Source organism: Cheilinus undulatus, linkage group 1, assembly GCF_018320785.1.
Source record: "Cheilinus undulatus linkage group 1, ASM1832078v1, whole genome shotgun sequence".
Classification (NCBI taxonomy): Eukaryota; Metazoa; Chordata; class Actinopteri; order Labriformes; family Labridae; genus Cheilinus; species Cheilinus undulatus.
Window position 1 is genome coordinate 24,965,129 of NC_054865.1, and position 12,102 is coordinate 24,977,230.

General features: G+C 38.2%; 1 protein-coding gene across 1 annotated transcript; it reads left to right on the plus strand.

Annotated features, from left to right (window-relative positions):
- Nucleotides 1-382: 382 nt before the first annotated feature.
- On the plus strand, nucleotides 383-10,371 carry irf1a (interferon regulatory factor 1a). Its single transcript, XM_041793182.1, has 7 exons — nucleotides 383-478; nucleotides 573-672; nucleotides 7,143-7,322; nucleotides 7,422-7,586; nucleotides 7,672-7,724; nucleotides 8,067-8,157; nucleotides 10,049-10,371. The coding sequence occupies exons 1-7, from the start codon at nucleotides 383-385 to the stop codon at nucleotides 10,165-10,167; spliced, it is 804 nt and encodes a 267-aa protein (XP_041649116.1). The 3' UTR covers nucleotides 10,168-10,371.
- Nucleotides 10,372-12,102: the final 1,731 nt, after the last annotated feature.

Here is a 12,102-nt window from a genome sequence, read left to right on the forward strand (position 1 = left end):
CTTTGTACCTACCTTCACATCGTAGGTACAGATGTCAGAGCTACATGCAGCAGTTTTGGAATATATAGGCAGAGCTTTGAAGAAATTTTAACATTTTAACATTGGCAAGTGCACAATCTATCCAAACGCAGTGTGAAGGCTTTGGGAGAGTGATCAAATACCTGAGAAAGGATCCACATTTCATTATCATTTCCTGTAAGTGGAGTCTCCTCTGAGAGGAGGAGTACAGTCATACCTGTGAAGTCCTTGATTGGCTGAATTCAATAGAGGAGGAACCTCTGATTAAATCTCAGCTCCAGAGAAATTTACACTTTCTACTGAAACTCCTGTGAAGCATCTATCCTGAATACCTTTGTGCACACCTGAATCATTAGACTGCAGCATGCAGCAGCAGCAGCAGGGTCGACAGAGGCTGAGGCCATGGCTGGAGGAACAGATTCAGTCTGGGAAGTACCCAGGAGTCAGCTGGCTGGACCAGGTAAAACCCTGCGTCTCATCCCACACACACACAGACACACATACACTCAAGCTGACAACAGTTTTACCTCCTTAATGGAATTTTCACTCCACAGTCGGCACGCATCTTCCAGATCCCGTGGAAACATGCAGCTCGTCATGGCTGGAGTATCGACCGAGATGCTACACTCTTCAGGAGCTGGGCCATGCACACTGGTAGGAGCCCAGTACACATCATTACAAATCGGATTTAGTCAGCTTATGTAATCTCTTAGCATACTGAAACTTTATCTTTTAAAGAGGAACACTTTTTGAACTAGCACATCTAGGCACTCTCTTCATAAGTTGAGTTAAGTTCTTATATTTACACTAGCATCCTGATGCTTTGATCCTCATAAAGACTGAATAAAAGCCTCTTTAAAGCCTCTCCACAACACTGGGCAATTTTACTTAACTTTTGTAATGTAAAAAATGATCACATCCCTGGAAATATATTAAATAATAATTAGCATGGTTAACAGTGTTTCACTGGTGTCAAAACAGAACCCTGAGCACCTCTTAAATACAATTCCAGGGTGTATGAAATCCAGGAATTTTCTTGTTTACAGCTTATTTTATGAATGACAATGATACCGGAATATCAAACAATATATTTTTTTATTCCACACTTCACCACCATCATCCATACTACATGTAAATTGAAAAAATTGTCTAGTTTGCCCTTATTCTCTCACTTCATGGGCTGTCCTCAGAGCCTGAGGGTATCAAAGCATACTGCTTGTTCTCATCACCCATAAGTACATGCAATACAGGTGGCTTAAAACAGATCTTAACTGTAGCAATAATTATGGTATTAATAATTTAGAGGGGAAACAAAGAGCCTACCTGTAAGTTTTAATGTCCCTACACCACAGCTGTGGAGTGTTTAATGCCTTTTCCACTGTATTTACTGTTTCGTGATAAGTATTTCCAGTTAAGAGCAGTTATGAGGTTCTTGTTGAGTCCACGTTTTTCTGGACCAACCACATTCCCGGTTTACAGCTTAGGGATGTGAATTGCCCAGCAACCTTTAACAACAACAGTAAATATTAAATAAACATAATGTCTTGAATCAGTACGGCGTCTGACGTTTGCATACTTGAGCAGGTGCAAAGACTTTTGGGATCAAGGTCCAGGACATGCTACTTATAGCACCTATGAAAAGTATTCACCCCCTTTATTCCCTTTACTGTTTTACACTTTTACTGATTTCATTAATCAGTCATGGTCAATATAATATGGCTTTCTTGACAAAACACTTTTTGCAAAAGTGCGGAGTTTACATGTTCTCCCCCGTGCATGCGTGGATTCTTTCCAGGCGCCCCGGCTTCCTCCCACCACCAAAAACATGCTCATTAGGTCAATTGGTGACTCTAAATTGTCCATAGGTGTGAATGTGAGCATGCCTGGTTGTCTGTCTCTATATGTCAGCCTTGTGATTGACTGGCGACCAGTCCAGGGTGTACCCCGCCTCTCGCCCAGTGACAGCTGGGATAGGCTCCAGCTCCCCCGCGACCCCAAACAGGATAAGCGGTATAGAAAATAGATGGAGAAAAAGTGACTGCATGGATATTCCTCCTTTTCGAGTCAGTATTTAGTAGAAGCACCTTTGGCTGCAACCACAGCACCGAGTCTGTGTAGATAGGTCCCAATCTGGCTTGCAAATCTGCACACTGAAATTTTACTCAATTTTTTCTTTGTAAAACTGCTCTGTCAGGTTGCAAGGGAATTGAGCGTGAACAGCCTTTTTCAAGTCCAGCCACAAATTCTCTGTTGGATTGAGGTCAAGGATTTGACTCAGCCACTCCAGAACATTCACCTTGTTATCTTTAAACGATTCCTGTGTAGCTTTCTCTGTATGCTTCTGATCATTGTCTGGATGAAAAATAGATAGTCTCCTAAGCCATACTTCTCTTGCAGACAGCATAAGACAGCATGATGCTGCCGCTGTCCTACACAGTGGGGATGGTGTGTTTGTGGTGATGTGCAGTGTTTGGTGTCTGCCAAACATAGTGTCTTGTCTGATGTTCATTTTGGTCTCATCAGACCAAATTACTTTCTTTCAATTGACCATGGAGTCTCCTACATGCCTTTTGGTGAACTCTAGTCCAGATTGAATCAGAGTTTTCTTCAACAGTGGCTTTCTCTTTGCCACTCTCCCATAAAGCTTTGACTGATAAAGAGCCCAGCCAACAGTTGTTGTATGTAGAGTCTCTCCCATCTCAGCTGCTGAAGCTTGTAACTCCTTCAGAGTAGTCATAGGTGTCTTCATGGCCTCTCTCACTAGTCTCATTCATGGTCAGTCAGTTATGAGGACGGCCTGATCTAGGCAGATTTACACGTGTCATATTCCTTTCATGTCTTGATGATGGATTTAACTGAACACAGGGAATGTTCAATGATGGCTCTTTTTATTGTATCCATTCCCTGACTTATACTTTCCTTCATCTTTTCTCTGAGTTGCTTGGAGTGTTCTTTTGTTTTCATGGTGTAATGGTAGCCAGGAATACTGAATAGACAATGACTTTAACTCCAAATATCTATACTGCAGTCACTTCAGACACATTCACTGCACTCAGATGATCCCCATTTCACTAATCAGACACTACTAGCATCGATTGGCCTGACCTCTGTTGAATTAGGTCATTCACTTTAAAGGGGGTGAATATTTATGCAGTCAATTATTTTAACCTTACATGCTTTTATTAACTTGAAATTATTGTTTTAGATTTCTGTTTTCGCTTAAGAATGTGTGAATTCAGCCACCCAGACATGGAGAACATGTTTTTATTTCTGACCTTTATCTTTTCCCTGTTGCTTATTTGATTTGTAAAATCAATTGAATGCAATACCTATGATTGATGAAGTTAAAGACAAAGTACAAATATTTATCTAAGACCCAAAGACCCAGTCTTAACATTTAATCTCCCCAGAGAGTCCAGATTTTTTTTAGTAATCTGTGGGTCATTGTTGGTTTACCATCTTTAGTTACCCACATTAGAAACCAAATGATTTTATTAGTCTATTAAAAGTATTAAAGTTAAGTCATGAGTTCTATATTTTCTTGTTCATAAATGTAATGACCATGTAAGAGTCTGCTGGATCAGAAGGTCACATCCAGATGTTTTTCCTTTGTTGGACTCAAGTTACATAGTTGTAAGCACATGCAAACACATGGACTGACACACAGAGTCACAGCATCACATCACCTCAGTGATGGGAAAGTCATGCTTTGTGACTGAAGCTGCATCACATCATGGGAAAGCTTCACTTCATTTACTGTAAATGTTCTTGGGGATCATATTTCTTTCAAAATACAACCACAAAGCTTCTCACGGGATCTTAAAATAAAGGCTACAAAGTGGTTGAGTATGTAGAAACTGGTTCTTTATACCATGAGTATGTTCTCTAATGGATGTTAATATCAAATAATAATAATAAACAAAACACACATAAATCACACAGAGGTAATTTTTATTGAAGCATCTTTAATATATTTGGTCTTTCAAAAATATTTTGAGGGCTCTGAAGTCATTTATAACTGTCAGAGGTTGCATGATATGTTTGCTGTCACCCGCGTCACCTTTCTTCTTGTTAAGCCTTGTCTGCTGTAAATGATCCATAGTGGAACTTCTTAAGGTCAACTTCTTTTATCACTGAGGCTGATTTTATAATCAGTAGACTGGCTGAAATCCAAATCATGACATAGTTCTAATTATAGTGCACATAAATAAACTAAAAAATGTCTTCACACATGATGGTCACTTGACTGTGCAGTAGATAGTATAGATCTTTCCAGATACCTGTCATACTGAAACTCATGCATTCAAAGCTCAGATTGATGGCATTTTTAACCCACAGGTTTTCACTTTAAAGCTCTTTGGAAGACTTTTTAACCTGTGAGGACTGAATTTAAGACGATATATAAGATGTCTTTATGCCTTACAAAAGCAAATAAGACAGAATTAATTATTTTCTAAATAGTTTTTTAATGCCTGACCCCTGCTGGGAGTTGTTAGATACATTAACAGCAGAAACAGCATCTTTTTCAGTTTCCGTATCAAAGATTTTAAATAATCTCAATTTGACAGGTAAAGAAAGTAGTGTAAGATCTTTTGTTGAAATTAGTGCTGTTAAATTAATTTCCAGTAATTACTCACAGATATGAAAAATGCAATTAAGAATGTATGCTGATTAATCTCAATCTGATACCATCACATACACACTTTGACTGAAACACGTAAAATGTCTATGCTCTTTTTTTTTTTTGTTTTTAATAAATTGATGGATGAAATTTATCTTCTATAGATAAACACCATCCTGGACTAGTAAATGCAATCAGCCTTTGGCCTTCTCTTCAGTTTCAAATGCTAGTTAAAAGTCTGCCTTTCAGAAACATGTCCTTTCTGATTATTTTGTTACTATTATCTTTAAATCTACAAGTAATCCAGTCTTTCTCAGATTATTAACAGAGGTGATTTATTTTGATTGATTGATTGATTAATTACAAAGCCTATAATTAATTTGATGTTTTTTAGCAACTGACAGCACTGGTCAAAATCAATACTTATAGAGTAAAATGAGCAGAAATTAGAGGTACTGTTTTGTCTAACTGTGCTGAAGTTAACATGAACCATAAGTTCCTCATATGTGCTTTAATGCAATAATATTCCACATTTCAACAGGCATTAAAAATACAATAACTAAGCTACTGAAAGTGCCCTAGATTAAAAATTCACACTGAAATGTTCCTGTAAGGAAACAATATTTTTGCTGCCCACTAGTGGTTCAACTTTTTACTCTTCTGAAATAAAACAGAGGTGACCAGGGCAAGTTGACCACGATTTTAAGTGTGGTTACAAGTGAAACACTGCATGCTTCTTGTCTATATGTTGCTGCTGCAGTCAGTCAACCCTTCAGGCTGATAAGCTGTGTTAACTTAATTAAAACCCATCCTCTCCCAGTCAGACATGGAAAAAGTCATCCACACCCTCATTTTCTCCCACTTAGATCACTGCAACTCACTTCTTTCCAGAATTACCCAGAAACCTCTTTCCCGCCTCCAACTTGTCCAGAATGCAGCACCTAAGCTTCTTACAGATGACATCACATCAGCCCTATTTTAGCATCTTAACATTGGCTTCCAGCTAATTTTAGAATTGTTTTTAAGATTTTACTCATTACTTTTAAAGCACTAAACGGTCTAGCTCCAATATATGTAACAGAACTTTTAACCCCCTATGAGCCAGCCCGCACCCTGAGATCTTTGGGTGGGAGTCTCCTGGTCGTTCCAAAGTCGAGACTTGTAACTAAAGGTGATAGGGCCTTTTCCATCAGGGCCCCTCGACTTTGGAATGACCTGCCTGAGTAGATAAGGGGTGCAGAAACAGTTACTGCATTTAAATCACTTCTTAAAACTCATTTTTATAGACTTGCTTTTATGTGATGTCGTCTTCTTACTCATTCTTATTTCTTCAATCATTGTTCTACCTTTTTATCTCCACTTCTATTATCACTTCACTGCTACTTTTGCTATTTTACTGTTAATATTATTGTTACTATTAACTCTTCACTACTTCTGATTTTTAGCTTGTTTTAATACCTTTTACTCTTCTTGTTCCTGTTTTAATATGTCTTACTCCTCTTATTGTTTTGATTTTCTATATCCATGATCTTTAGTTTTTACTTAGGGAGTTCTTACTGCTTTTTGCTTTTACCCTCTTGATGCTTGTATCATTTTAGCGTTTTCCCTCAGACTTATTCTTTTAAATTTACTTTTCATTTACAATTTAAGTTCTCTTAATGTTTTTAGTTCTTATTGTTTCTCTTTTACTTGCCTTTTAAAACTTCAGTCCACTTGGTCTCAGGTTTTGAAGTTGGGTTCCTGTGTTGGCCAGGTACTCGTGGTTTCTTCGGATGTCTTTGTTCTAATGACGTCTCAGGTTGTCTCAGCTCTGGTGATGTCATGGGATATACCTAAGCTTTTATGACTTCCTTGGATTCTTAGCTCGAATAATGTCTCAGTAATAATGTTGTTTGGATTGAACATGTAGTCTGTGTTTTGATCTTATTTAGGTTCTCTAATCTTGAGTGTTCTCTTGTTGTTGTTATTTTGCTGTCTTTATCTCTTGTTGGGTTCTACTGCTTTGTTTTTCTGCATGTCAAAGTTCTTTGTTAGCCGTTGTTTTTAAAAATGCTATATAAATAAAGTTATCATTATTAACCTCTCATCATTGTTATAGAACAATATGCTACCCCTTTAACACAACAGCAGAGCCGACTCTGTGGCACAGAGTCTGAAATCACATCAACTAAAAGTTCTTTAAAGAGATGTATGGAGTAAGGAAAGAGGAAACACAAAAAAACTTTACTGCAACAAAGGCAGTCATTCCCAGGAGACAGGATTGTTGCTGGGTAAGATAGGTTGGCTCACTCAGTGACCTGATGGTTAATATTAATTCACATATGAACCACTGAGTAAATAAAGCATTAACCATACTTGTTGACAAATTTGTTAATTGTTTTCTTGTTTACATAATCCTTTTCCTTATTCCAGTGAATCAAATGACTAAAAGCTAAATGTGGGATCAGATATTCTGGCTTAGACAACCTTACCATAAATATACCATGTCTGTTGTTAATTTTAGGACGGTATCGGCCGGGCAAAGACAAACCGGATCCAAAAACCTGGAAGGCCAATTTCCGCTGTGCTCTGAATTCTCTGCCTGACATCTGTGAGCTGCAGGAGCACAGCAGGAAGAGAGGCAGCAACGCCTACAGGGTGTACAGGATGCTGCCCAGCACGCACACCCACAGACGCAGGAGAGGTAAACATGTAGTAAACACACTCTGACACTGTCAGACAGACCTCGTGTAACACATCTACCACCTCTCTCTCTCTCTCTCTCTCTCTCTCTCTCTCTCAGGGCTGCATTTGTTCAGCAGACCCAGAGGAAGACAGACCAGTTCAGGTGATGATAATATGCACATCACACAAACCTGGCAACCCACAACAGCGAGACCTGTTTCTGACATAGCACAGCAGGTGGAGCCCACAGCTGAAGATGCATTCGCCAGCAGTCAAACACATGGTGACAAACTAGTTGTCAAAGCATATTGTTATTGTTCTGGTGGTTACATTCAGCTGTAAGGACTGGGATTTTTGTTGTTTTGCAGGAATGTGGGAGACCAAAGCAGAGGACCAGGAGCAAAATGAGGCTGTATTCAAGGTATCAGATTCTCAAAAGTACTTTTAATTTTGGATTTTGGATGGTCCATCCTGTCAAAGAGACTCTCTTAAGTGTAGAACATGTGCCCCGCTAAACTTGAGAATAATAGGTTTCCTGATCTGCCTTTACTGCTTTCAGATCAGTGTCATAGTCTTGTCTCACTGGTAGATTTGAGTTTGCCACTCCCAGTGTGGGTGGAAATGTTGGAAATAAAGTACAGCAAAATTAAATTAGAAACAGAATATGCTGCAATAAAGTAACCTTTTAAATAGTTTCCATGTTGATAAATAAAGTTAGAAAGAGAATTAGCAGCAGATAAATGACTGATTTTGGTTTCTGTAGTTGATGGACCACTTAAGCAACAATGAGCACTGGAACCAGAGTGTGGAGCAGAAAGGATGGAGAACACACGCACTTTGGGACCACTGGCATGGTAAACAAGTTATCTGTACAGAAAACAAAAAAAGTAAGAAAGAAACAAAACATGTTAATGTCAAAGTGAAAACAGATTAAAGAAAAATATTCAAGGTAAAATAAGCAAATGCATAAATATTCACCCCCTTTAAAGTAGAGGTCCAGCCAGTAGGTGCTAGTAGTCTCACAGTTAGTGAAATGGGGATCACCTGAGTGCAGTGATTGTAGTTTAAAGACACCTGTTTCAGAAAGGTTCAGTCACTGGTTATTCAGTATTCCTGGCTAACATTACACAATGAAAACAAAAGAACACTCCAAGCAACTCAGAGAAAGGATGAAATCCAAGGCACCGAACATCCCCCAGAGTTTAGTTAAATCCATCATCTAGAAATGGAGGGAATATGGTACATATGTAAGTCTGCCTATATCAGACGGCCCTCACAATCTGGTGACCGTGCAAGAAGGAGACTAGTGAGAGAGGCCACCAAGACACCCATGACTACTCTGAAGGAGTTACAAGCTTCAGCAGCTGTAATGAGAAAGACTGCAAACAACAACTGTTGGCCAGGTTCTTCACCAGTCAAAGCTTTATGGGAGCTGAGTTAATTTTGGCAGCTATTTTTAATTTTAGTCTCAGCCTTAGTCTTTAGATTAAATGCATTTTAGTTTTAGTCACATTTTAGTAATTTCTATCCTTTATAGTTTAGTCAACAGAAACTCCAAAGCCTTTTACTTTAGTTTTAATTCATAGAAAGTCCTCACATTTTAGTCTTAACTTTAAGTCCAAGCCTTTATTCTCTTTCCTAAATCTGGTACCAAGTCTTGGTAATGTGTTCTATGCCCCCTGCCAAATATTGGGTCCCTGCTTTCTACAGGTGAGGGCAGAAGAGCTACAATTGCATTGTATTTTGACAGATTTACCCACAGTGGAAAAATATCATGGATTTTGACTGTCCAACAAAAACTTTTAGTCTAGTTTTTGTTGGACATGATTAAAACTTAAACTACTTTTAGTCATCAAAGATCTATTTTTGTTGGTCTTAGTCTAGTTTTTGTCATGGATAAAGGCTGTCAACAAACATTTTTAGTCATAACTGTAGTCAATGAAATAAACACTGTATGGAAGAGTGGCAATGAGAAAGCTAATGCTGAAGAAAACTTGTTAAATCCCAACTAGAGTTCACCTTATGGCAAACTCCATGGTCAAGTGGAGGACTGATGAGATAAAAATAGTGCTTTTTGGCCATCAGACAAGACACTATGTTTGGCAGACACCAAACGCAGCACAAACAGACCATCCCCACTGTGAGGCACAGTGGTGGCAGCATCATGCTGTGGGAATCCTTCTTCTCCCTGGTGAATGTGACAAAAATATAGCAAAATCCTGAAGGACAATCTTATTCAGTCTGCAAGAGAACTACAGCTTCGGAGATGATTTATTTTCCAGTCAGACAATGATCTGAAGCATACAGCAAAAGCTACACAGAAATGGTTTAAAGACAACAAGGGGAATTTTCTGGAGTGGCTGAGTCAAAGCAAAGACCTCAACCCAATAGAGAATTTTTGGCTGGACCTGAAAATGGCTGTTCACACTGATCCCCCTGCAACCTGACAGAGCTTGAGCAGTTTTGCAATGAAAAATAAATTGCAGTGTCCAGATGTGCAAACCTGACTGAGACTTATCCACAGACTCTGACTTGAAGGGGGGAATATTCATGCGGTCAGTTATTTTGCATTCTGTATTTTATATAAAATAACATTACTTTGTAGAAACCTGTTTCCACTTTAAAGTTAAAAAGATTTTTTTTTTGTCAAAATAGCCTAATTATTTTGACCATAAAATATTACGAGGTGGTGAATACTTTTTCTAGACACTGCCTGTGTTACAGTACTTGTTTTGTGTCCCTCAGGTGCTGGGGATGAATACCTGTATTCTCTACACACAGACAGCTACAATGATCTGTTTGGTCCAAACTACATCAAGGAACTCTCTGATTGGTCCACACATCAGCAAACACTAATGCTTTAGCTGCTCATAAACTGCCCTTTTTTTCCATCAGTGCTGTGTTTTCTTCTATTTAACCTTCAGCTGTTGTCTGCCCTGCCATCAGCTGATCGCTGCAGAAGAAGAGAAACTAGAGACGATTAAGTGGACAGATTGTTGCTCTGTCAGTGTGTACGGCGGTCATCCTCTCTGCTGAGCATGCTGAGATGAAGATCCTGTTCCAAGCCAAGCTTTACCTCTGTCATTATCGAGCGGGTTCATTCTGGTTCAAAGCTTCAAACTCACTGAAGTGACACCAAGCTCACAGTACAGCATGCAGAGTAAACAGATCTCATTTCTCTTAACATCAGCTAGAAGCTACTTTTTAGTCCATGTATACTGTATATGCCTCCAATACTGTCACACTACTTCTCTGAATAGGATTCGCTTACATGTTTATTTTTTAAATTTTCAAGCAATAATTGGTGCATTTGTCTTGTTTTTTTATGAAAACTGTTTCTGTGGACTTAAATAATAACACATTTAAACCGGTTCACAATCAACTATGACACACTGTTTGGAGTCTAAGTTCTGTGTTTATGTATTTATGGGGCTGTCTTTTTTGGAAAACCAAAGTCATGTACTATTATTTTATTGACTTTTAAAGCCTTGTGCTTTTGTTTCCATTTAAGAAACATTGATGCTCAGTTCATCCCTAGAAATGATGGTATTGTGACACTCGAGTGTAAATCAGGCTAAGTACATCTGTGTAAAACTAGCAAATCTTTAGGTAAAGGGTAACAAATCCCCTAAAATCTAATATTTTAAGAGAGATTGAAAGACAACAGCTTTTAAAGAGTCTGCAGACAGCTTGACAAATCTGAGGTTATTATAATGAAATGTAAATTTAAATCATCAGCAGCATGAGTAAGAACTCCAGTTCGAAATAAAGTAAAACCCAAGTACTTATAGAGGCCATCAATATTTGTGCTTAAAGTATATGTCCTAATCATTGAAAATATTTTGCTTTGTAACAACAGCAGACAAGAGCTAAAAATAACTTATTATGGCTGTTCCTTTCACCATCCTACTCCAGTGCTTCAGCATGAAATGGTACATCCTGAATAAATGCTAAATCAAATATTGAAACAGAAATAAAAAATACACTTGTATTTTTTGAATTTTCTTATCATTTTCAATTCAAAATCCAAATAACAAAACTCAAAGAATTTTTTTTTAATGTCAAATTATTTCTTTCCTATTTTTTAAAATTTCCATTAAAAACACCATTTAATCCTCAACAAAATTCTGAAAAAAAAGTGAAAATGTACAGATTGTTTAAAAATATTTCTAATGTTTAACACTAATGCAACCCTATACCATCAATGCAGGCTTTTGAACTGTGCAAATACCAAGCTGGGCGGTCCCTCGCCTCTTCAGTCTGCAGAACACAGGATCTGTGGTTTCCACATAGCATTTCAGATTTTGATACATCTGACCACAGAACAGTTTTCCATTTTGCTTCAGTCCATTCTAAATGAGCTTTGGCCAGAAGAGACAGCAGCGTTTCTGGATCGGGTTCACATATGGCTCCCTCTTTGCATGATACAGCTTTAACTTACATTTGCGGATGGAGCAGCGTACTATCCTTACAGACAATGTCCGGCAGTGTTTCTTTTAATGTAGTGCTACCTGAGGGCTCAAACATCAGGAGCACCCAAAACTGACTTTCAGCCTTGAGCCTGAGATTTCTCCAAATTCTCTCTTTTAAAATTATGTAGTGTTGATGATGGGATATCAAAAGTATTTAATTAAAGTTGAAGAACATTTTTTCTGGATTTGTTCTACAATTTTAGACACACTTATCCCCTCAGATTGGTGTACCTCTGTCCATACGTATTTCTCAGAGACCTGCCTCTCTAAAATTCTTCTTTTATACCAAGTCATGTTACTGACTTCTTTCCAATTAACCCAAGTTGT